The following is a 27,228-nucleotide window of genomic DNA, read 5'->3' as shown; positions in this document are numbered from 1 at the left end:
GAGAACTATTTTCAGAAGAAGAGTGAGGGCGAAAAGGACTCTATTCTAGCAGAGCGTAGGGCAGAGCGCCGTCGCTCTGTTGAGAGCATGAAGCATAGACCCCTCACGGATAGCTCCTTGCTTGTTATGACCCGGGAAGGAGGTTCAGTAGACTTGAGTGAGGACAATGCTAGTCTAGAAGGCGTCCCACTATTGTTCCGTGATTTTGTATCCACACCTTGTCTGCCTGTGGATAATATCACAATAGTTTCTCCTACCCCTAGTCCCAGTCGCATTAGGGCCACACCTAAACCTAGGAAACAGAAACTTAAGCCTCTACCCGCGGCTCAGATTCATCGCCCACCACCTAGTAAAAAAAGGAGAAAACTTAGGGAGGCCCCAGGTAAAGCAAAAACCCCGCATACTGAGTTTGGTAAAAGGGCAAAAAAACCCATTTCAATTGAGATTACCCCAGCAGAGGTTCGAGATTCTACACCAGCAGTAGTACCATCATTGATTTGTACTTTACCTGAAGTAGCCATGCAGGTGGTGGCTTCTGACAGTAATATTAGAGATACAGCAGCTGATACTTTACCTCCCCCCACATTGATAGGAAACTTGGAGTTTTTGTTGAGATCTCTCCTTGTACCAATCAATGAGTCTATCAAAAAGGTGGAAATCAGACTTACCATATTGGAAGCAGCTATAACTAGTATGGCCACTCTGTCAAAAACCCAGGGGAGTGGGGGGGGGTGCATCCTACACCCCCGATAAGGCCCCCCCCTACCTCTGTCCAAAAGAACCCACCTGCCCCAGCTCAGTCGGCCAAGCAAACTATTCAGCCCCAGGGTAGAGCTGACATTCCCTCCGAAAACCCACTGCCTCCTAAACATGTAAAGACACCAGTAGTTGAATCGGGTGGCGCCTCAAATAAATCTATTCCTAAGGTCCCGGCAAGCAACAACCAGGATGTACAAGGGGAAACTAGTAATAATAGAATACCACGCAAAAAGGTGCCACAAGTGGAGATTCCCCCTGAAGCAGTGCCCTTTGTGGTGGTCCTAACAGGGGTCCCTCAGCTAGCAGAAAATAAGAAGGAGGGATATGTTGACCTTAAGAATAAAATTATTCATTGGTTAAGGACGTATAGGCCGATAGCGCCCAACATAGATGGAGATATAGTCCATGTTAGACGGATTAACTGGCTGGGGAGTAGAACTAAAAATATGGAGGGGGATCTAGTGGTGGTCAATTTTAGAGACCCTCGGGCCGTTGATTATATCCTAAATTGGCCACCAGGAAACGGGGGAACTTGCATCATTCCTCGGGCCCTAACATACTTCTATCCTAGGCCAGAGGACACTCCATTTAGATATCCAAATAAACCTCATTCTTATAGACCACCCCTTACTTTGCCCTACAATAACAATTATACCCATTTTGGGCAACACTTTTCCTTGGTACCTGAACAGATCTCTGCCTGGTCTACTGTCCCTTATAGACATACGATGAACCATGGCACCAGGATGAATCATCTGAGGCCTTTTACCCCACTGGACACTTACAATCGGTTTTCCCAGCTTTCTGGGCTGGAAGATTGCGATTGAAGTTCAGCGCCTGGGGGGGAGGCAAGTGAACTTCTGGGTGGGGGGGCCCCAACAAGACCATGTGGTAGCATAGGTATAGGGGAAGGTAGTTCTTTTCCAGCTCAAACTGTTAGTATTAATAACATTACAGAGGTTCCTTCCTTTGACGGGCCTATGACTAGCATGGTTGGTTGCCTCGTAACACCTATTCACCCGGCACAGGAGGGGGGGAGATGTAAGACCAGGCGGGTAATAAATTTCCTTTCTTGGAACATTGCGGGGCTAAAAAGGAAGTTAGACATTCCAGAGTGGCATACGTTCATTGAGGGGTTCGATGTTTGCCTATTTCAGGAAACTTGGAGCCTATCACCATTACACAAATCAGGGTATACAACCCATTTTCTGTCAGCAGTAAGTAAGGGAAAGGGTAGACCAGCGGGAGGTCTCATGGTCTGGATTAAAGTAGAACTGGATTGGGTGGTCACACGCCACAATTTGGAGTGTAATTATATACTACATCTCTCCTCCAGAGGAAAGTTAGAGGGTAGTAGGCTTGACATTTTCAATGTCTATGCTAGAGGGACACCTGGTGACTCTACCTCTCTGACTTTAACAGCCCTGGACTCCGCCTTAGCTAATTGCCCTTCAACAGCAAAAATTATTATGGGGGGTGATTTTAATTGCACGTTTGAACCCCTCCTCGGAGATGACCCCTTGGGCATTGAAGAGGAGGATTCAAAATGGTCCATCCCAAGTTTATCCTTGCCCCCCATTAGGAGGTGGTCGTCTAGGGCTATTCAAATCAATACATTGACCAGGGTTCACAAGTTAAGAGCCCTCAATGGCAGGACTATATCCGACCAGGCAGGGGCATTGACCTTTAATAGGCTTACTGGGCCATCCCGAATTGACTATATCCTAATGGATATTCATTTTTGGGCAGAGCTTATTGACATGGAAGTCCTCCCAAGCCAGGATAGCGATCACAATCCCTTGTGCTGCAAGTTTTATTGGGGCACCCTTAAAGATAGGAGGATGAATGTCACCTTAAAAACATCTAAAGAGATTATCCCCTATAATAACAACCGTAGATTAAAATGGGATAAGGCTAAACTCAAGGAGGAAGATTTAGGGGCGATAAAATTATTGGTTGAGGGCTTGTCTTCTGATCTGGAAGATTGGGTGGGTGAAAATCAGACCAGCAGGGTCCCATACCCCTCCCTTGACTCAGCCTATAAAGCTACAATTGATCATGTTGGCAAATTTTTCATCTCGAAAGGGAAAAGCAATAGGGATACTGTCAATCCCCCCTCTTCTAATAAACCTTGGTATACAGTCCTGTGTAAGGGCAAAAGGAAAAATCTGACAAAAGCCCTGATTTCTGGGGATCCTTTGCTGGTTAGAGCGGCCAGGAAGGAATACCTAAATGTATTATTATTGGCCAAGCAGGAGTGGGAGGAACAGCATTGGCAGGACTTATCCAATGCTGTAAGTAGTAGGAACCCGAACCTTTTCTGGGACCTGATCAATAGAACTAGGCAGAGGAAATCGCAACCATTGGCTGCACATATAACCAGCCAGCAATGGTTTGATCATTTCTCATCCCTTTATGGAGGTAATGAGGAAACAACTAGCCCTGGGGCAGATAGTTTGAGAGATGGAGTTTTCTCTGGGGTGGACGATCCTCCATTTACGACCATGGATGTAGTGATGGCGATCAGGCACCTAACCCCAAAGAAAGCAGCTGGACAGGACGGGATTCCTGGAGACCTGTTGATAGCGGAGCCGCAGGCTTGGGCTAAATTAATCGCTACTATAATGAATTTGATCACCAGGGGTCACCAGGTGCCTGACTCCTGGAAAGGGGCAGAGGTAGTAACCGTGTTCAAGAAGGGGGTAAGAGACGACCCTGCGAACTACAGACCTATTAGTCTGATAGACATAATTCAGAAAGTGGTCGGCAGGGTCATCGTCTCAAGAGTAGGAGATTGGATGGAGGAGGCCAGTATTCTCTCTCACCTACAGGCGGGGTTCAGAAGAAAGGTAGGCACGATGGACCAGGTCTTTCGTTTTTTTGTTATCTATTGGAAGGCAGTTACCATCAAGAAAGGCAGTTTATATATGGCCTTCATAGATCTCAAGACGGCTTTTGACCTGGTCCCCCGGGCAAAATTATGGGAGATTCTAGGAGAGATGGGTTTCCCAAGTGGTCTCCTGAACCTTATCGTAAAGCTCCACGAGGGGAATTACGCGAAGGTTAGATGGGGACCCCAGGGACAATTGACAGAGAGGATCCCTGTGCGGAGAGGAGTAAGTCAGGGATGTGTTATGGCTCCGACCCTCTTCTCCCTATTCGTGAATGGAGTGGTGGACCATCTGAAGGGGGAGGAGACGGATGCCCCATCCCTGGCGGGGGAAAGAATCCCCACTTTACTCTTCGCCGATGACACCATATTAATCTCCAAATCCCCAGTGGGTCTACAAAAACTCTTGAACCGGTTTAGCTCCTTCTGTACCGCCCGAGGCTTAACCATCAATACCTCAAAAATTAAATTGATGGCACTCTCCCCCTCTAAAAGATTCAAAAATAATTTCCTGCTTAATGGTGTCCCTTTGGAGCTGGTTGAGTCTTTTGACTACCTTGGTGTCCGGATAAACAGCCGAATGACCTGGAAGGATCACTTGGCCAAAATGTTACTCAGTCATCAAAGAGTATCGGGGGTGATTCTGAGGGAAGTCCGTGAATCATGTAGTAAACCTGTCTCCCCGGCCATGGCCATATACGAGGGTCAGATTCTCCCAGCTGCATTATATGGCTCTGAACTTTGGGGGTTCGAAAATGTATCAGATCTATCGACAGCGGAAAATAATTTTCTAAGGAAGGTGGTGGCTCTTCCTGCTTCCACCCCACTAATTCCCCTGAGATTAGATCTGGGCAGAAGAGCATTTAAGGACTTGGTAAGGCTACGCCCGTTGCTCTTTTGGACCCGTTTAAGAAGAACGGAAGAGCTTGCAAAATATGCTGAGGGGCTGGACGATCTTCTTTTACTGGACACGGGAAAAAAAATTGGATGGTTGAATAAATTGAAAGACTTGGTTCTTAAGTTAGGGCTAAGAGATGCTTGGGAGTCACAATCGCCGCCACCAAAGGATGTGATCAAAAAGTTATACTGGGACTGGGTTCAGAGTAATGTGTTGAGGGCCACGGATGGGGGCTCACTCACGGACCAATTTTTGTTATTAAAATGTGTGAGGAAATTGGAACCCTTACTCGACCTGATAACTAAACCCTTTGATCGCGCACTATACCTAAAACTGCGATATGGGACGCTTCCGGTGCATGACTTTATGGTGAGGTGGTCAAACTCTGGTGCCCCCCTGCGTTCATGCCCTGGCTGTGTAGCACCAACAGAGTCGGAGGCCCATCTATTTTTTGCCTGCCCAGCTTATAAAGGGGCGCGGAAATTTTGGCTGAAACCTGTCTGCAGGGAACTGGGGTTGAGGTGCTATAGACAGGCTCTTCGTGTACTCTCCACGGACTCATCATCTTCCTTTATGATTTGTGGGGTAGCAAAGTTCTTGGGAAGTGCATGGATGACGCGATCCTGCTTACTGAAACTGCAGTCGGGGGGCCCAACGGTCTGATGCCATATCTGCTGGTAGCAAATTGGTGATTGTGTTGCACCTTATTCTTTTACTGTATTTTAATATTTTATTGTGTATTGGAAATGTATTTTATATGTATTCTTTTATGGTGATCAAGTTGCCGAATAAAGATATTCAATTCGTACATAGCTTAGGTGTTTATAATAGAGTCCGAATATACAACCAGTATTGCACAAATTCTATGTCTTACAGTCCTTTCTGTCTCTGTGATTCAATCTTGCTGGCCAATATTGAATGTCCAAAAACCTTTTATTGTTTTACCTGTGTTGAGTTGGTTCCACTTGGACCACTCTTCTTTTAACATTTGTATTTACAATAAATTGTAAGAATTCTTTATATTTATTTGTATTTTGTAATTGTTTTTTTCTTGACCCTCCGGCTTCTCCTATTCAATTACGCTCAAGGGACATCTCTGTTTTATTGGTTAGTTAACCCTATTTCCTTTGACTCTAGTTAAGGGGTACCTCTCGCATTTACCCTTACCCCCCTCAGCACACATTGCCACAGCGGTTCTGGGCACTGAACAAAAACTACTTTGAGTGCCAATATGCTTTTTCTAAAAGAGTAAAATACTGTCACTTACTGGGACGCCAGCTGATAGACAGACAGAGAGACTGAATAAAAAACAAAACTAAAGGTCATGGTTAATGCCAGGCCTAATTAGAGACCCAATTATTAAAGAAAGTCTCAAAAGTGCATCCATGGTATATATCCTTGCATTAAGTGCATATGTACAGTTTCCATAAATTCACAAGAATTTACAGAAGTAGGCCAAGAAATAGTACTCCCAGAAAATATTTGTGAACGGCATTTTAGCATGAGCAAATATGCTGGTATAGATTTGCTTATGTGAAAATCTAAATGTTTTCAAGTTCACTTTTCCTCCAACCACTTTTTTCCCAACCCTGGAAGAAATTTTAAGTCTGCCACTGTCCGTAGTAAATTTCCAACCATTCTCAGTATGAGAAATGATTGGAGAAGAATTGGTGAAAACCCTTAAAACATGCCCGTTAGTAAGTTTGCACAGACTAAAAAGGGCATTCCAACCCTGGAACTATTGCTTACCACTACCTTCAGCCCCAGAAAGTAGACCTGCTGAAACATAGCAGCATAAGGGAATTGCTAGTATTCAAGCAATACTATGGTTTGAACCCTGGCATAATTAGAGAGGTTATATCAAAACTCTTATATAATGAGATTGCTGCATAATTTGTTGCCTCATTACATGGCACAAAGGGAACAGTGGATTTTGTTACAGGACAAGTAGATTTATTAGGCAGCCTGCCCCATGGGCAAGTAGATATTTTATTAAATTCCACACCCCTGGGCCTCAGAACGATGACGTCAGCCAGATGGCATCTTTAATGATGCGCGTGCGCGGGTCAACGAGCCTGAGCGACAGACACCGCGCAACAAGTTAGATGTCCCAGAAATGTACCTGGAGTTAGGGCAAACCTTGAGAGCGCCGTACGTCGAGGAGGAGCCACGGCCAGAACGCTCCTGCAGGCTGAACAGTTGGGCAGAGAATGAGGTTGCGAGTCGCTTGAAAATCTGATTGGAACGAGTAGGCAACGCGTGAGGGACTCGTCCTGTCCCAGACCAGCTCATCACCACTACAAGGACACGGTCACAGTAGGTGTAGAAATCCTTTATTGAAGTGCGAAGTAGACAGGACGAGTGTACAGTCTCCACCTCTACCAGCATCCACCGAGTCTCCCAACCGCCTCCAATCCCGTTCATTTCCTAGGCAACCACCAGATTCCACAGAATGTGAGATGGGAACCCTACACCTTTCTTCTGGTAAGCAACGACTATAAGTACAAAGGGCGTGTTTACGCACCACTTGCTCGTTTTCAAAACACATAAATAAAAGGCATTGTGATTTACAAAGCCAATAGCTCAAACGCTCGCAAATGTGAGACCTATTGCACTGAAAATGCTTGTTATAAACTCGTCCAGACCTCCATGATGCCAGGCTAGGCGTGTGGGTGTGCGCAAAGGTGTCGGGCCTAGCCCTGCACCGTACTACAATATTTTGCCCATTCAAGTCGCCTTTAATTCCAGGCGGGAGAAAGGTAAAATGATGCCTTACTTAGTATTAAAAATTGGAAGCCTCCCACCTAAAAAACATAATGAAAAGCTACATTATATTTTATTGTATTGCATTATTAATGCAGCACCTTCTTGTGATCGGAAACGTTAACTGGAACAGTACCAACTTTAGCGAGCACAGCTCTACGCATGATGTAGGGCGGGCAAAAGGAAATATTTAGGATTCGCTTTTTCTAGCCTAGGAAGCTGAGCACAGTTTCTACTATAAAAAAAAATGAGGAAGTAAAACCCACTCTCAGCGGCTGCGCACAATTAAGTTCTATTAATATCATCGTGCGGTATTTCTTCTCTGTCTATGGTCCTGCCTTTACACCTGCAGAGCCCTAGCGCTCATTCATTGCTTAGGTGGAGAAGGTTGTCCCGCCCATCACACTGTACTCGGGCACTATTTGGCTATCTCCTCAGAGGTACACGCCCATTATTTACCTCTTTGTATCGCCGATTGGCTGCGCAGCAGTGACACACGTGGAGCCCGCCCATGCCGTGCAGTGTGGCCGGTAACCAGGAAGTTGGGCGAGCAGCTGAGCCGACTGGGAAGTGCGGACCCCGTCAAGGGGCCAAACGGTGCCGCCTCCATGAGTGGGACCAGCTCCCCGGTGAGTGCGTGTGTGGGCGCGGCCTGAACTGTGCACCACGTTCCATAAGGGAAACGAGAGCATGGGGTTTGGGGGTGTTCGGGGAGTGGGGGGATTTAGGCCACCCAGGCACATACATGGGCTAAAAAGATGCGGAAGTCCGGCCTACTTTTACCTAAAATAAGCTAGTGGTTTTTGGAGTAGCGTAACGGAAAAAACTTTATTGACCAGACACGTATTGACAAAGTCTGTGCATTGACTACACCGTACGCGAAGTATATTGTTGGAATTCACTTTTGTAGTTTATTTGCGTTATGTTACTTTTTTCCTATGTAATTTTTAGGTCTGGCGTTAGCCGTGGCCTTTTGATTTTTTTTAAGTTGCTAAGCCTCTGCCAAAGTGTGTGCTGTTCCACATAAGGCTTAGTTACCAGGGTTATTAGTAAATCAAAAATGTTGCAAACCCCACACCCCTTAATAGCAACTCCCCTTTATTGGATCTACACAAGCCTGAAATAGCTGCACCGGGTATAATTTGCTACCTGCGTGTCACATTTGATGCAGATTCATCAAACAGTACTAAAGTAGTAAGCAATTGAAAATTGCATTGCTCCACCCCATTTACGCTTGCCCCCTTTCCCCAGATGGATTGGTATAAAACTTGACATATCTATCAAAAAACAAATCCTGCATGCATCATCCAAATTTTGTGCAGATACTGATTCATCTCGCAGTGCCAATGTAATTAGAAAATTAACACTTTTTTTGCCCCATACATCGTCCCCTTTGTAACTCACCCCTTGCCTTGGTGGATTGGCACAAACCTAAAAATACTAAAAAGAGGTTACATGTACAAAGTCCCTGCCAAATTTCGTGTAGGCAAAAAGTTATAAGTAAATCAGAAAAATATTGATCCAACGTCCTCTTTAATTTGACCCCTCTCCTTAACCCTCCTGTTGAATCTTCCATCACTTGCAAACTACGTGCCATACTCGCCACATATTGATCAAGCAGCGCCAAAGCTATAAGCAAATGAAAATTTTTATTATACCCTCTTTATGGATTGGCACAAAATGCGACGTAACAATAAACAAGCATTGGCGTAGCCAATAGATATCGCCTTTGGTACCTTACGTGTTTAGCTAGAACATTTGGCTATGTTGTAGAACATTGAAGCTGCTGTGCATTATGTTGAAAAGTTATAATACGATACGAAAAATTATAAGTTATAATAAAAAGTGTTAAGCTTTTTTGTTACCGTCATACAAACGAAGGCGACAATATATTCAACCGAAAAACCTGATTAAAAAAAGATTTTAACATAAAAAATGTATTCTACTTTTTTGTACATGCACTGCTGGCAATTTCTTCCTGCCTGTTCTCATGCTTGTTAGTTTTAAGTTTTTTTTGCTATGGGGAAGTGGGACATAAATAACGGGGGAGTGGACGTTGGAAAACAGAAATGTAATTAGAACACGAGCTGCGGACGGACACTAGGGGAAAATCAACAGATGCCATATTCCAAGGGCAGACAGACGTGCTGCTTAGGTGGTGCACTGATGCAAAATGGTGGTGGCTAATTATTTTTGGTGCTAAGGTGGTGTGGTAAATTTTAATTACCTATACTTAATTTATGCGGTAAAGTTCAATAAGAATAACTCAGTCAAAAATAAGAGGCAGAATCCGTGGTATCTGAGGTTTAAAAGGGGTTTATTCCTTAAAAAGGAATTGGTTCGAACCAATGGTAGCATGACCCATCGCCACGAGGGTTCAGGGTAGGAATTGCAATGGACATGTACAATGATTTATTAACAAGTAATCATATATATAGTCATTCCATACAGTAACATTGAATACAGAAGGCGTAACAGCTGAGAGAAACGAGATAAGAACAGAAATACGTAACAGGAGGCATGCACTAGGGCGTACACAGAGGTGTGTGCAAGAAACGTCACATAAAGGTGTCATAAGTGGGTGGATCCCTAGAAGGATCCTGCAGAGTCAGCAAAAACAGGTGGCAGAGATGCGCGCGCAGCAGCATGACGTATGATTGACGTGTAACTGGAGGGTGAAGGGGACTTGACATTTAGCCCTACATGTGGAGACAGAAGTCTGGAGTGTCAGAACAACCTAATCCCAAATCATATCTAATATCTTGTGTTTGAGGAACTGTATTATCTAAAAGGAAAGGTCTCTCGGGCAGAGGCTATTTTATACTAACTGCTAGTGCGTGCATATGCGACTGCGTGTCTACATGAGATGTGAGGGGCCATGGGCCTACCATGGTAACGGAAGCTATGAATTACTTGCATGGAGACAGAAAGGCCGGGCCCTTTGCTCTGCAGCTGGGAAGGATGTTTACCTAAACTACTAGACAGGAATGCATGTTTCGAGGAGCAGAGCAGATAACTTGAAGGCTGAATACGGTCTTGGCAAGCAAGGCTGGCCGAGCCTGGCACAGCTCACCGCGCAGGGAGTAAGTCAAGGGTCAGGAAGCAGCAGGCTGCGGCTTTCAGAGGCAGAAAGCAGAAGGAGGCTCGATGGCAGAAATCAGGGCCTAACTCGCCAGAGCTAGAAATCATGAAAGTGCACCCCATAAAGACGTTGGCAAGGCACACTTAGGAACGGAATATCTGACCCATTCATGGTGGATCTGAAAGAGGACATGTTAACGTTGGACGCAAATGTATTTGCGTCTTCGTAGCTGGTTGTGGAGGGAACTTACATGTACTAGAAGCATGTACATGGAGCCGTTGGGGTCTATGATAGGGGACACAATTGACCATAAAAATTCATATTACCTCATTCCCTCCTTGTCCCCTACGGACCCTTCATGATATATCAATCCTTATTAATCTATCAATCTGTTCATGTAACATCATTTGCTCTTCTTTCTTCTTATGGCGTTTTGAATGAGGACTTGAATGAGGAATACAGGATGTGGCGCACAAGCCGCAAATCGCTGGCCCACATTGCAGACATAGACAACAACTGAATACTATGAGAAGGCCAATACCTAGGAAGGATAGGACTTTCCATCCCCAGGCTGACAACGGTGTCCAGAACCAACCGGACCTAGTCCAGGTGCCTGGATTCTGGTGTATCAGACTTGCAATCTTATGCAGGCGTGTTATGGCTCTATATACTGATGGCGCGTTTTCTGGAATGAAAACACAGCAGCTTGACCCGATGACCTTACAGGCTCCGCCCCTATCGGCCAGGATGACGTCAAGGACGAGACGATTTTGAAGAACAACAATCCGCATCGCAGACTGCTCCTCTGTTAAGTTGCCTAAAGCGGAAGTAGTTTCATTCACTACAGCTTCAAGGGTTCTAGTTAATTTTCGTATCAGTTTACTATTAAAGACAGCACCTAAATAGGGAAGAAACCTTTATTGAAATCTGTATATTGTTCCCATGCCGTTTCAGTATAGTCGACAATCGGGAGATCTCTCTGGGGTCTATTATGTACTAGATGGGTGTTCCTATGATAATCAGGAGGGGCTAGGAAAACAGGTGGCAGAAGGAATGCAATGTAACAGGTGCCATCCCAATCTAGAGGTAAGCGTATATAGGCGGTATGACCACAAATGAAGTAGGAATGACGTGAAGCTTTGAAGGTAGACTTGCCCTTATCACTGAATTCGACCACAGTAGTACATCTACTATGACCCAAGTGTACTGAACCATTCTTTCTGACACATAATTCACCCTTGACTGGAAGTACGGACATGGCGGGCAAGACTGGTTCTGTTTCGGATTCAACACTGAGAATCATGAGGTTAAGTGTAAAGTTACCTAATCCATATACTTCATTTTCTAGATCAGTTCCTGTCCTTTTGGGGAGACCCTCCTTGTCAGGGAAACAGACTTTATGCAAAACGATGTTCAGGTTTCCCCATACCCAGTTACCCTGGTAGACTACGGAGTCTGAATTCAAGGAATTAATCAAACTAAACCATGCACCACAGGACCCATTATGTGTGAACGGGTACGGAAAAAGAGGCAGAACTCCTTTGTATTTCTGATAGGGAGGGAGTCGGCCACATATCCAACAATTAGTAGCATTGCTGGTCTGATGGGAATGATGTAACATACTAATGAATGTATTGTTGCGCAGCGCAAGTCTGTAAGAGAGTTCATGAGGGGGTAGTTCACTGAAAGAATGCTCGGCAGTGACGTTGAAGGTAGAATTTCCACGCTTGAATATAGGATAGTATATGTGGAGAAGCACACTTGCAGCAATAATCATAAGACTCAGAAAAAACATAATCAATAAAGTCACAATGCAGTGGCTGCGAAGAGATTTGCAATATTCACGTTTCTTGAGCTGTTTCTGTCTATCTCTCTCTCTGTTGGGGTCTAGGGGATACATGTCAGAAAACACGTCTAACCGATTCACCTAGGGGAGGACTTAAACAATTAAACTGTCTGACTTGCTAGACCTCAATTTTTCTTTATACTCCTGCTGTGGAGTTTTCTCTATCAGGGGAAGTTTAGAGTCACTAGAATCTGGACAGTCCTTAGAGGGGGAGGGTGAGTCAGTCTCTGGCAATGCACGAAATTTCTTCACGTGACTCGAGTGCAGCCACCCTTTGCGGCCCTCGACCTTGATTGCAGTCCTCGTGGTGAGAAGTACCATTTCGGCGCCTGCCACCTGGGCTCCAGCGGACTTTTCCTGTCGAAATTTCTTACAAGTACGATGTCTACTGGAACAACATCATGCGGCTTCGCCTCGGTGTTGTCGGGAAAGGCGGCAGCGACCTGTGAACAACATGATTGTAGTGCAGACATCAAGGAGGCAAGGTAATCTGTCAACATATTACAATCGACATCAGTAATCTTTCTAGGCAAAGGCGTCCCCCACATATTCGGTGGTCTACCAAAGACCACCTCATACGGGGATAGCCCTGTTCTGGAATGGGCGACCATCCTCATGTAAAAAAGGGCGACCGGCAAAGCTACGATCCAGTCGACACCCTTTTCCTTACAGATTTTTGCAAGACGAGTTTTCAGGGTCTGATTGTGTCTCTCTACGAGACCTGCTGCTTCAGGATGTCGGACACAGTGGAACTTCCATTGGTAGCCTAGCAGGAGTGATACCTGCTTCATAAGCTCGGACGAGAATGGCTGACCGTTGTCTGAGTACACGACACGGGGCAAACCATATCGAGGGAAGAATTCACGGACCAGCTGCTTGGCAGTGGTCGGAACAGTGTAATCTGGGACTGGATATGCTTCTGTCCAATGGGAAAGTGCACATACAACTACGAGGACATATTTAAAACCTCGACAACGTTCCATCTGAATATAATCCATCTGGAGGACTTCAAAAGGGTGATCGGGAGGATGAAAACCACCTTGCTCTACGGGAACGCCTTTACCTGGGTTGAACTGACAACAAATCATGCAAGTACGCACTTTCTGTTTGGCTGCTGCTCGTAAGTGTTTATTGAACCAGAGATGTTGAATACTGTCTAACATGGCTTTTTCTCCTAAATGTGCTGGACTGTGTACGGTATTAATAATAACTTGAACCATAGAGTCGGGGAGAAACCATGTGGATTTTCCCTTCGTCATCCATCCTTGAATTGTCTGGGTCCCTCCTAGTTCAGTCCATTTCTTAATTTCATCTGGTGTAGCATGTGTCTGTATGTCAATTACATCTAGGGCGGGATCCTTAACTGTCATGCAGTGTGTTGGTGTCGCGACGATTGTCTTTGTCGGGTCAATGGCGTGCATCTGATTCTGAGCTGTATGTTTTGCGGTTCGGTCTGCCAGGTCATTACTCTGGGAAATAGTATCTGTAACTTTTGTATGTGCCTTACATTTCATGATGGATATTGCGGTAGGCAGATGTATTGCATCTAATAGAGTTTGGATGAGGGGACCGTGTTGAATTTTGGCACCGTGAGAAGTCAAAAAACCTCTCTCTCGCCAGAGGACACCGAAGTCGTGGACAACTCCGAATGCATAACGGGAATCTGTGTATATGTTAACTCTCTTGTTCTTGGCTTGAATACAGGCTTGTGTCAGAGCGATGAGCTCTGCTGCTTGTGCTGACAGGATGTCAATACAATTTGTTTCTATGACATCAGTTTCTGTTGTGACTGCGTAGGCGGCCACTAATTCTCCTGTACTTGTTCTCATGCATGAACCATCCACATAAAGTGTCAGGGCTGGATCTGGTAACGGAGTGTCTGTCAAGTCTTGTCTGGGTTTCGTCGTGATAGTAATGACTTCAATGCAATCATGTGCCAATGGGTCCGTTTCAGTTAATGGCAAAAGTGTAGCAGGATTCAATGTATTACAGTGTCTGATTTCTATGTGTGGCTGAAATAATGTTAATTCATAACCTGTCAATCTTGCTATAGTCAAGTGTTGAGTCTGTGTTCGATTTAAAAGAACTTCCACGGAGTGTGGAACTTGTACTGTCAATGGATGTCCTAACACTATTGAATCACTTTGTCTGATTGCTAGAGCTGTTGCTGCAACTGATTTCAAGCACACAGGCAGAGCCTGGGCTACTGGATCCAATGTACTAGAAAAATAAGCACACGGTTTGTGTGAACCTGCTTGATCCTGCGTGAGTACCGATAATGCAGTACCTTCACGTTCTGTGACAAAAAGTGTAAAAGGCTTACTGTAGCATGGTGTCGCTAAAACTGGTGCTTGACATAAGGCTTTCTTTAAGTCGTCAAAAGCTTGTGTATGTTCCTGAGTCCAAGGGAGGACAGTCGAAGACGCTGCCTCCTGAGTTGTTAACTGAATGAGTGGCTTTGCTAGAAATGCATACTGAGGGATCCATTGTCTGCAGTAAGAAGTGAGGCCTATAAAAGCCCGCACCTCCTTTTGTGTCCTGGGTGGTAACATACTGGCAATTAACTGGATGCGATCGGGCGTTAGCTGTCTCCCCCATTTGGACAGCAAGTGGCCTAAGTAAACAACTTGCTGAACACAGTATTGCAGCTTCGAAGGGGATACCTTGTGCCCCTTGTCAGCCAGGAAATGTAAAACCGTCAGTGACGCTAGTTCACATTCAGGTTCGCTTCGGGCGGTGATCAGTAGATCATCGACATACTGTAGTAGGGCAGTATTTTCAGGCATGTGTATACTGTCGAGTTGTCTTTTCAGTGCTTGGCTATAGATGCTGGGGCTTTCTGTGAATCCTTGAGGTGCGCGTGCAAATTTGAAGCTTCGTCCATTTAAACAGAATCCGAAAAGGTATTGGCTCTCCGGATCAATAGGGACACTAAAGAAGGCGTTCTTAAGATCAATAACAGTAAAGAACGTTGCTTCAGAATCAATAGCTGTCAATAGAGATGAGATATCTGGGACCACAGGGTACTGCGGTACAATGCATTTATTCAATTCGCGCAAATCAATAACCAATCGGTAAACTGGTGGTGCATTGGGATCTGTACGTTTAAGAATTGGACTGATAGGTGAATTACATAAATTCGAGTTGGTTTCTACAACCACTCCTTGTGCAATGAGCTCTTCAATGATTTTCAGTAAAGCCACTACAGCATCTGGGGGTAACTTGTATTGTCGAATTCGTGGTAAAACAACACCTGGCTTGAGTGTGACTCGATATGGTGTAATGTGCATACAACCTACATCAGTAGGGCCTTGCGCCCATAAATGTGCAGGTACATTCTGTAATCGGGAATCAATATCTCTCAACACATAGTGACCTTTAAAGTCACGTAGAAACAACCGTACTCCTTCCGGAGAACAGCAAATAACAGCTCCTAGAGCTTTCAGAGTCTTGATACCTAACAAGTTTTCTGGACATGACTTTGTGAGCAGTAAATCGGTAGTACGTGTTAATGGACCAACTGCAAGGGGAAGTGGTTGCGATACTTCATTAATAATAGGCTTGCCTGAAAAACCAAGGGAAACATTCTGTGAGCCTGAGAGGGGTGCCCCTGGGACTTCGTCATGACTTATCGTTGTACGGCTTGCCCCTGTATCAATTAAAAACTTTCTGTCTTTCCCTAATACTTGACTGTGTACATAAGGACCCTCTTGATCTACAGGAACCTCAATAAGAGGCAAGCCAACTTCCCTCTCTAGGCTGTTTCATGTGTATCGCTGATAATCGGGATAATCAGTCTGGGCATACTGGTACATCTGCTGTGATGCATGTTGAGTTGCAGCAATCGGTTGGGGTTGTGGCACTGCTACTGTCTGTACTGTCTGTTGTGAGGCTTGCATAGGCTGGATATTCTGTGGTACTTGTTGTTGGACCTGGTCCTGTCTAGGAGGACGCGGTCTCTCTTTAGTTTTTCCCGTAAGTATATTATGTTTTAAAACTGCACAATCGTTTATATAGTGACCTGGCTGTTTACAATAGTTGCATGTCCCCTTAACAGGAGCTGTTGAATTATTTGACTGTGTCGTGCCCTTTTTCTGACCGTCAGCTGGAACCGACTGAGCAACTAACATTTTCATTTTCGTGTCTTTCATGCGTCTCTGTTCGTGTTCCTCTCTAATTCTATTCTGGTGGTACTGTAACATTTGTAACATTTGTGAAGGCGTATTTGCTTGCCATGTGCTCTCAACTTTCTGTACCCTATTCTTGACTTGGGGCAGGGAATTTTCGACTAGCTTTGTTACGAAAAGATGTGGATATGACTCGCTACTTGCTTTCAGGCCACTATTAATACCAAAACATTTCTCAAATCGGGAATAAAAGTCGCTAGTGTCTTCATCGGGTTTCTGTTTACAGGTTGAGATTGCATCCCAGTCCTCCTTTTTAGTTGCTAATAAACGTGGCAATACTTGTACTAACAATCCTGGTAATGCTTTAGATTTGTCCCCAAGCCCTGTTCCTGGGGTACGAGTCTTTTCTTCGTCTTCTAGTGCAGCCCAATCAATCTTTTGGTCTCCTACCTCCCAATCTTTTTCTTTGAGTTTCTCGTAAATACCGGCAGGCATTAATACTTTTAATATTTTCATAATGTCGGGGTAGGTATAATCCCCCATGAGTAACATGTCTTTGATTTCGCGGTGGAAACCTGCTGGGTCTTTATCGTGACAGGGCACTAATTTTTTCATTTCTAACAGTTCCATTTTCGTTATGGGCGTGTACACAAACACGCGTCCAAGGGTATTATCAGCATTCTGGACTGGATGCACTTCTCGCAAGGGGTTCTGTCTGTCTATGTAATACCTTTTTCTGTCTACGTTTGGAGCTGGAACAAACCGTGTATTCAGAAAAGTATTATACCTGTGTCGATGTTCTAGAATTACTTTAATCAAGTCAGTACCTAGACCTCTCCATTGTGGTGAGAGTAGTTCTATTAAAATATCAGGTAAGGGACCTGGATCAGAATGTTGGCCTTTGAATAATGTAATGAGATGTTGAACCATATATATACCAGCTAATTTCTGTTCATCAGGGGAAAGGTTTAAAAAGGTCTGCACTAAACCATCATCACTATATTTATCAGGATCGTCAGTCCATTGTACGGCTGACCTGGCCAGTTCTTGTTCATCCATGGAATTGAGTACATGGTACCCCATGCGTTCTTGAAGTATTCTATCGGTAGCCTGGAATAGGTGTTCGGGGGTCTTTGGATTTGACATGGCCGCTTGAAAGATTCTTTTACTTTCCGGACGTACCGGACGCATTGAATTATTATAGGGTCTTCCCTTACCTACATATGCTATCATTTCTCTAGCTGGTAATTGTGATTGTCCTGTTGCCGTTTCTGGTGTTTCCTCCTCCCCTGAGGATTCGACCTTGTCTGAATCTATTTCTGGTTCTTGCTGTCTTCTTTCATGTATTTTTATTACTGCATTTCTGATCCTTCGGTACATGTTTTCTATACAACTCTGTTTTTTTGTTTTTTTTGTTTTTTTCCTCCAAAACCTTTATTGCACTTTGCATAGTACACAGCGGAATGCCTACAACCCTGAGGGCCGGCCGCTATCCGAGGATCGTTCTATACATAGACTTTCAGCAAAAAGGATAGCAATACCACAGTGACAAGGAATTTGTGACGGAGCGTACTGAAACAATAAAAGTGCCATTTAAGCAATTATTCAATGCAGGAATTGAGGTTTTGATGGAGTTTTTTTCGTTTTTGTGAAAAATAACAAACTCGTAACAATAACAGTTAGGAATGACAGTGTGGTCTGACATGAATCGGTGCATTTCAAGTTTTTAGTGCCTCTCTGATGTACGGGAACCTGACAGCCATATACAGCGCTCGTATGCCTCCACCCACCCCGCCCGTCCCTACCTCCTTGGCTCATCTGTCTACGCTCTGAGGCAACCCTCTGCAGCAGCCCAGTCCTACACCTCACTCCCCCCTCCTGCCCAGGTTTAGCCCTCTTCCCCCTCATCGTCGGATTCATCCAGATCCTCCTCTCGCAAGGGCTCGCAGATGTCCCCCCTGTACTCATTCCATTTCAGCCATATCTTATTCCATTTCCCGGGGCAGGCTCGGTTGATGTATACTGCCCGCTCGGTCAACATCACCCTATCCATGTTTAAGCACCATTGGGACTTAGTTGGTAGTTCTGCTGTCCCCCAGCGCTGTGCTACGTCACGTTTCGCTGCCATTCGCCCCGCCGTGACCAAAAGTTGCTCGTATCGGGTCAAGTCAGTAGGTTCCCATATGTTTAGCAAGCATCTCCTCGGTCAGGTAGTATGGAGTGTTCTAATGCCTGTGAAATCGTGCGGAGTACTTGTGTCCAGTATTCCTGGATCCTGGGGCAGTCCCATATGGTATGGAAGAATGTGCCTTCCTCCCCACACCCACGCAGACAATAGGGATGGGGCGCACTGTGTATGCGATGTAGCATTGTCCGTGTATAATAAACCCTGTGCAGGATCTTAAATTGCACTAATCGCATGCGTGCCGAGATGCCTACTTCTTTAGGGGACCCAAGTGCTGCGTTCCATTCGTGTTCATCCATGTCGTTGACATCCCCCTCCCATTTCTCTTTCAGGTGTGATGTGGGTTCAGGGCTGTTATTGAGTAGTTTGCGGTAGGTGAGGGATGTCGCCCGTTCTAACATGTAATCTGTGAGTAGGCGATCTTCCAGGGGTGAGGACTCTGGGAGTAGTGTATCTGCTGGGATGGCTGCAAGCAATGCGTGACGGATCTGAATGTATCTGTAGAGTTCCCTGTCGTTGAGCTCATAGAGTTCTCTCAGTCGGGCAAAGGGGATCACTTCACTTCCCTCCCATAGGTCACCCACCACGGAAATGCCTATTGTGTCCCATTGTGCGAACCCCTTGGTGTTCCTCAGGTTTCCCAGTGCGCGAGAGTCCCACAGCGGAGTCATCCTCGTGATTCTCCCCTTCCAGCCCAGAGCTGCCGTGGCTGCGTGCCATATCTGCACCGTTAACTTGGTGGGGCCGAGCAGAGTGCGCAACTTGCGTTGGTCGTACAGTGGACCCAACAGACTATCAGCGCCCAACTGCTCCCTGTCTGAATGAAATGCTGGCTCGGCCTGCGGTGCGTGTAGCCATTGATTAATGGGTTTCAATTGAGCAGCCCAGTAATACCGTTTTAAATTCGGTAGCGCAATGCCCCCGCTGTACCAGTCTCTGTGTAGCTTGGATTGTGCCACTCGCGCTGGTAGGTTACCCCAAAGTAGGTTAGAGACCAGAGCCGCTACTTTCTGGAAGAATTTGGGTGGCACAGGATATGGTGAATTTTCGAGGACGTATAAGAAGCGTGGTGACGCCATCATCTTGTAAAGCGCCGCCCTGCCGAGGAGTGTTAACGGCAGGCCGGACCAGAACTCCATATCCCGTTTGAGTCTATCCAGGGGCGGCTTCAGATTCTTAGCTATGAATTCAGCCGGGTCCTTAGTGACGTGTATGCCTAGATATTTAAAAGAGGATCCCGCCAGTCGCAGCGGGCAGTTATCGTCGACGTCCGGAGCCGGACCCCGTAGCACATATATCTCCGACTTGGACCAATTTAGCGTGTAGCCGGAAATCCTGCCGTACGTGTCACAAATGTGTAACAAGGCCGGTATTCCCTCCCCGGGGTCCGTTAGATACAGTAGCATGTCGTCCGCATAGAGGGACAGACGGTCTTCCCAACCTCCGGTCCCTGGTATACCCTTGAGGAGGGGGAGGCTCGTATGAGAGTCGCGAGGGGTTCCAATGAGATAGCAAATAACAGGGGCGACAAAGGGCAACCCTGTCGCGTACCCCGTCCCAGCGGGAAAGTGCGGGAAATGTGGCCGTTCGCTGCTACCGGGGCTGTGTACAGCAGTTTGAGCCACATATACAACTCTGTTTATCATGTTTCCCATCGGCTATATTCTGACCCCATTTATTGAGTGCTTTCATTTCTTCCTGGTCTACACCAGGCCTATCTTGTTCTCTTATTAGGCAGTTTATGAAAAACCGTAATATCTTGCCTTGAGTGTCAACTTTCTGGAAAGTCATGGCCTCGCCAATACTTTCAGGGCCTTCCCCCGTTTGAACAAAACCATATATTCTGTCTAGATGATCAACCATTCCTGGTAGTAATAATAAAAAGTTGGTAACTCGTCGTAATCGTACTGATGCGAGCATCATTCTGTCGTCTTTACCGGGTACTGGATCATATCTACAGTCTGAGAGACGTTCTTTAAATATGTCATAATCGACTGATTGAGGTGTACGTTGTTGCGCTAAATCCCTATAAGTCAGTCTATGTGTTTGCGGCGGTGTTTGAAAACCTGTCACACCTCCCGAAATGCCAGGACCAAAAGGGTTTGATGAGTGTATGATCGGAAGAATAGGTGCAGGAAGGGTTGGGGGAACAGGTGCAGGGGGTGGAACGGGAGAAGGAGTTAATTGCGGAGGTGGAAGTAGATGATTTCGGGGTGGAGTACCATCAGCGGGTAGTGGTTGAGCATGTGGATTTGTATACGCAGGAGCTACGTCGTCTAGATAGGAAGAAAGGAATATGTCCTTTGTGGTCTTGTGATGTACTTTAGTCGGGAGCAAGGGAGGGGGCAGATCCTTCGGTATTTCCGGAGTGGCCTTAGGTAAACCCTCGGCCAACAAAGGATACATACCATTCATAAGAGTGTTCCGTTGTCGGTCTACTTGTTCTGTTTTTACTCGTATCCCCTCCTCAACTAATACGTTTTCTTGGGCTTTCTCTGAATCTTCTTTATGTTTCTCTGCTTTTCTGAGTGCTTTCTCTGTACGTCTGTGCGATTCTTTACGCCATAGTTCAATGGCGTCTTTCTGTGACTGTCTGGCTTTCTTTTTCCATAACGCTTCCTCTACTCTCATGATGCACTCGGCATCCCATGTCCCAGTAGCGGGCCATCTTTGATTCTCTGCTAAATCTTTAGTGTAGTCTACCCACAAATCGAGATATAATACAGCATCTAGGCCGTGTTTGTGGTACATAAAGTGCCCTGGAGTGTCCCTAGGTGGAACAGGCACTGCTTCTTCTAGAATCCCTTTTCTAGTTCCTATCTGTCTTAGTTTAGAGAACAGCGGCATACTTCAGTCGTGCTACTCTGGGCTTGATATTTTACTCGAATCTTGGACACAACTAATACAGTAAACACAATAATGCAGATCGAACAATCACTCATACCACGACATTAAAACATACTAAAACATTTCAGAGCGAACAATAATGATTAGAATAAAACTAACTAATTTCATACTGGATATACTGCTAAACAGTACAGATACACCGCTAAACAGTGCAGACCGGGTCTGCGTACCCAAACCCGTCTTGACCGGCACAAATTAATGCGCTCGTCTAGATGCGTCCCCAGCAACGGTACTCACCGGGAAGCACGGAACAGAAGGCCTCGGAAACTCGACACGGGACTGGACTCGACAGGACTCGACTCGTGACGTAAGCACTTCGGAACTTCGGAACTGGTGGGCCTCCGGATACCTCGGACTTTGCTCTCTCAGCTAGGCTCTGGTCGGGATCCTCCGCACTCCTCACCGCCTCGTCTGGGTGTCGATCGCAGCCTCAGTCACCTCCGTTGGCCTGAGGGAGATACAGGAAATCCTGCGGGTACGCGTAGTTGTCCGTCAGCGCTGTGGCAGGGGACCGGGCCTGCAACGCACCGCCGGCGCGTGGGGTGGGGGAGGGGTCCCTGTTCGGGCGCCAAATTATGTGGTAAATTTTAATTACCTATACTTAATTTATGCGGTAAAGTTCAATAAGAATAACTCAGTCAAAAATAAGAGGCAGAATCCGTGGTATCTGAGGTTTAAAAGGGGTTTATTCCTTAAAAAGGAATTGGTTCGAACCAATGGTAGCATGACCCATCGCCACGAGGGTTCAGGGTAGGAATTGCAATGGACATGTACAATGATTTATTAACAAGTAATCATATATATAGTCATTCCATACAGAAGGCGTAACAGCTGAGAGAAACGAGATAAGAACAGAAATACGTAACAGGAGGCGTGCACTAGGGCGTACACGGAGGTGTGTGCAAGAAACGTCACATAAAGGTGTCATAAGTGGGTGGATCCCTAGAAGGATCCTGCAGAGTCAGCAAAAACAGGTGGCAGAGATGCGCGCGCAGCAGCATGACGTATGATTGACGTGTAACTGGAGGGTGAAGGGGACTTGACATTTAGCCCTACATGTGGAGACAGAAGTCTGGAGTGTGAGAACAACCTAATCCCAAATCATATCTAATATCTTGTGTTTGAGGAACTGTATTATCTGAAAGGAAAGTCAAGTCAAGTCAAGTCAAAACATTTATATAGCGCACTACATACCCAGAGGGTTTCAAGGCGCTTAGGAAGGGGAGGTGGATTATTTGTCAAATATCCACGTTTTAAGCTGCTTTCTGAACGCTAGGTGATTCTGGGTGAGGCGAAGGTAAGCTGGGAGTGAGTTCCATGTTTTGGCAGCCAGGTATGAGAAGGATCTGCCTCCCATGGTGGTCTTGTTGATGCGAGGTACAGTGGCGAAGGCTTGGCTGGAAGAGCGGAGTTGGCGGGAGCGGGTGTAGAAGGACAGTCGAGAGTTGAGGCAATCTGGTCCGATGTCGTAGAGTGATTTGTGTGCGTGGGTAAGCAGTCGGAAAGTGATCCTCTTATTGACGGGTAGCCAGTGGAGGTCTTTAAGGTGACCGGAGATGTGTTCGTTGCGTGGGATGTCTAATATGAGCCTGGCTGAGGCGTTTTGGATTCGTTGTAGTTTCTTCTGGAGTTTCGCGGTGGTACCTGCGTAGAGGGTGTTTCCGTAGTCCAGTCGGCTCGTGACTAGAGCGTGGGTGACTGTTTTCCTTGTTTCGGGGGGGATCCAGCGAAATGTTTTTCTGAGCATGCGAAGAATGTTAAAGCAGGAAGAGGATACGGCGCTGACTTGTCTGTTCATTGAGAGTGAAGAATCCAGGATGACGCCAAGGTTCCGTGCGTGGTCTGTCGGGATGGGTGCATTTCCGAGGGCTTCCGGCCACCAGGAGTTGTCCCATGCAGAGGGGGATTTACCTAAGATGAGGACTTCTGTTTTGTCTGAGTTCAGTTTCAGACGGCTTTGTTTCATCCATTCGGCGACTTCTTTCATTCCTTCGTGTAGGTTAGTTTTAGCGGTGCTGGGGTCCTTGGTGAGAGATAGGATCAGTTGAGTGTCATCCGCGTAAGAGATGATGTTGAGGTTGTGTTGGCGGGCGATGGCCGCGAGGGGGCTCATGTATACGTTGAAGAGGGTGGGACTGAGTGAGGATCCTTGTGGTACGCCGCAGATGATTTCGGAGGCCTCGGACTTGAATGGTGGGAGGCGGACTCTCTGGGTTCTTCCGGTGAGGAACGAGGTGATCCATTCCAGTGCCTTACCTTGGATTCCGATGTTTCTGAGGCGTTGTAAAAGGGTGCTGTGGCAGACTGTGTCGAAGGCTGCAGAGAGGTCGAGGAGGATGAGGGCGACTGTGTCTCCATTGTCCAGTAGAGTTCGAATGTCGTCTGTTGCTGCGATAAGGGCGGTCTCAGTGCTGTGTTTGGCTCGGAAGCCAGATTGTGAGGGGTCGAGTGATTTGTTGTCTTCGAGGAAGGCGGCGAGCTGGTTGTTGACAGCTTTCTCGATGACTTTGGCCGGGAATGGAAGAAGCGAGATGGGGGGGTAGTTTTTGAGTTCGGTGGGGTCTGCTGTTGGTTTTTTTCAGAAGGGCGGTGAGTTCAGCGTGTTTCCAATCTTCTGGGAAGGTAGCGGAGTTGAAGGAGCAGTTGATGACGTCTCGGAGGTGCGGAGCTATGACGGAGTCTGCTTTGTTGAAGATGTGGTGGGGGCATGGGTCTGTGGGGGATCCAGAGTGGATGGAATTCATCAGGCGGATGGTGTCCTCAGTGGAGATTGGGCTCCAGGCGTTAAGGGTGTTAACGGGGGGAAGATGTTCAGTTGATGGTGGGGTGGGTTGGCTTCCGGGTTGGTTGTCAAAGCTGTTGTGGATGTCAGCAATCTTGTTGTGGAAAAAAGAGGCTAGGGAATCGCAGAGGGTTTGAGAGGGGGTGATGTCGTTGGAGTTGGCCGAGGGGTTGGAAAATTCCTTGACGATGTTGAAAAGTTCCTTGCTGTTGTGGGCGTTGTTGTCAAGTCGATCTTTGAATGCTGTTTTCTTGGCTTTTCGGATCAGTTGGTGGTGAGTACGGATGGCGCTTTTGAAGGCGTCCTTGTTGCTGGTGGATGGGTCTTTTTTCCAGGCCTTTTCAAGGGAGCGGCACAGTTTCTTGGATTTCTTGAGGTCGTCGTTGAACCATGAAGCCTTCTTGATGCCAAGTTTGTGTTGACGTTTTTTCAGTGGTGCTAAGGTGTCGGCGGTGTTGGATAACCAAAGGGTGAGGTTGGAGGCGGCTTCGTTGGCATTAGAAGAGAGGGCTGGGGAGGTTTGAAGGAGTGATGTGGAGATCTGCTCTGTGGTGATTTTGTTCCAGTTTCTTTGTAGAGTTGGTTGGAGGTGGATGATGGGTTTCGGCTTGTTGTAGGTGAAGTGAACGCAGCTGTGGTCAGTCCAGAGGAGATCTGTAGTGTGGCTGAAGGAGACATGGTTGCTGGAGGTGAAGATGGGGTCGAGAGTGTGACCTGCGATGTGTGTGGGGGAAGTGACCAGTTGTTTAAGTCCGAGGTTGGCGAGGTTGTCTAAGAGGGTGGCGGTGTTGCGGTCGTTGCTCTTTTCAAGGTGGAAGTTGAGGTCTCCCAGAAGGATGTAGTCTTTGGAGGAGAGCGCGTGTGGGGTGATGAAGTCCGTGATGTCTTCACTGAATCTGGCCGAGCCTGGCACAGCTCGCCGCGCAGGGAGTAAGTCAAGGGTCAGGAAGCAGCAGGCTGCGGCTTTCAGAGGCAGAAAGCAGAAGGAGGCTCGATGGCAGAAATCAGGGCCTAACTCGCCAGAGCTAGAAATCATGAAAGTGCACCCCATAAAGACGTTGGCAAGGCACACTTAGGAACGGAATATCTGACCCATTCATGGTGGATCTGAAAGAGGACATGTTAACGTTGGACGCAAATGTATTTGCGTCTTCGTAGCTGGTTGTGGAGGGAACTTACATGTACTAGAAGCATGTACATGGAGCCGTTGGGGTCTATGATAGGGGACACAATTGACCATAAAAATTCATATTACCTCAGTGGTGACACTCTATGGTTTGGATTGGAGGTGCGTTTTGGATTGTGGAGTTGAAATATGTTTTTTTGGTGTGTAATTATGCGGTGTGTGTTAGAAATGTGTGGCGTTCAATTGTGTGGCCTGGAACTGTGGTGTTGAGTGAAATTATGCCATGGTGTGGAGTGCATTTATGTTGATTGATGATATGTGGTAGAGAGTGCATTTATGTGGAGTGTATTTATCTTGCATTCAGTACAGTGCAATTATGTGCCGTGTAATTTTGTAAAAACCACAGTTGATGGACAGAATGCAGAACAATGTCATACATTCACCACAGTACAGAGATCTGGGCCTAAATCCATCGTTTTTTTGCACTCCACACCACCCCAGTTCAGACATGGCCATATGCAAATCAGTCTGACCCTGTGCCTCATGGGAACAGTCCAGCCCGAACTGCCAAGCCATGCCTTCCCTGGACCAGAAACAAGCTTCCGAGGACCGGTTTCTGGCATTCCAGCCGTCTTCCGCACGGCTTGCTTGAATCCAGTGGTGTGGAGAGCATGGGACTCGCGTCTGAGCATACCCATCCCACTCGGGGTGACAAATGCAAAAACCACAGTTGATGAACAGAATGCAGAACAATGTCATACATTCACCCCAGTACAGAGATCTGGGCCTAAATCCATCGTTTTTTTGCACTCCACACCACCCCAGTTCAGACATGGCCATATGCAAATCAGTCTTACCCTGTGCCTCATGGGAACAGTCCAGCCCGAACTGCCAAGCCATGCCTTCCCTGGACCGTGCAATTATGTTGCACTGGGTGGTATTATGTGGAATATATTTATGTTGCATTGAGTAGTGTAACTATGTGGCGTGCAATTATGTGGACTGAGTGGTATTATTTGGAGTGTATGTTGCATTGAGTGCAGTGTAACTGTGTCATATAATTATATAGCACTGACTGGTATTATGTAGAGTGTATTTATGTTGTATTGAGTATAGTGTAATTATGTAGCACTGAGTGGCATTATTTGGAATGTATGTTGCATTGAGTGCAGTGTAATTATGTAGCATATAATTATGTAGCAAATAATTATGTGGCACTGAGTGGTATTATGTGGAGTGTATTTATGTTGCATTGAGTAGTGTAATTATGTGGTACTGAGTGAGGAGGAGACCCTTCCACATTTAAATTTAAAACTGCCTTTGCACACGGAGAGAAACCCGCGGAGGCGGCATCAACTGATGAAGCTCTTGTCTGTCTGTGTCTGCTTTCTCTTTCACTCTAGGCTCCGTGAAGCCGCAGTGCTGCTTTATTAAATGCAACTGCTATTTGAAATGGGGTGCACTTTGCTTCCATGTTTATCTTGAGACTTGTACCAGCCTTCCTATATGTAGGTCGAAATGCGCGTTTCACCTAATAAAGACAGTTAACCAAAATATAAACCGGAAGCCTTTGTAAAGTGCAGCGTTTTGTGCCGCGCTACTCCCAGAAGCACATAGCACAGCTGCCAGCACTTGAGTTTGTCTTAAAAGGCATGTTTTAGCTCTATTTTCAAGTACTTTAACAAGGCTAGTCCTCATAATTAATCAGCAAACTCAACTTATCCGTCAAATGGGAGGTGAAGCATGCACACTTGAACCTCTACTATCTAAAAAGATAAAAACTTTGACAGTTTTAAATCTGCCTCATTGAAATAAAAAATAAACACCTCCCAGAGTTCGCCCGTCTTCTTCACAGCTAACAGA

At 46.2% G+C, this 27,228-nt stretch overlaps 1 protein-coding gene across 1 annotated transcript in view; it reads left to right on the top strand.

The window, feature by feature from the left end:
- Window positions 1–7,796: 7,796 nt before the first annotated feature.
- The window catches only part of ZDHHC13 (zDHHC palmitoyltransferase 13), a 322,174-nt gene continuing 302,742 nt past the window's right edge, over window positions 7,797–27,228 (top strand). The window contains exon 1 of the mRNA XM_086959524.1: window positions 7,797–7,939. Within this exon, the coding sequence (XP_086815650.1) occupies window positions 7,919–7,939 (21 nt within the window). The 5' untranslated portion in view covers window positions 7,797–7,918. The remainder of the gene's footprint in view (window positions 7,940–27,228) is intronic.

The sequence above is a fragment of the Lissotriton vulgaris genome, chromosome 2_2 (genome assembly GCF_964263255.1).
Source record: "Lissotriton vulgaris chromosome 2_2, aLisVul1.2, whole genome shotgun sequence".
Taxonomy (NCBI): domain Eukaryota; kingdom Metazoa; phylum Chordata; class Amphibia; order Caudata; family Salamandridae; genus Lissotriton; species Lissotriton vulgaris.
Note: the sequence above shows the minus strand (reverse complement) of the source record. Positions and strands in the feature narration are given on the sequence as shown.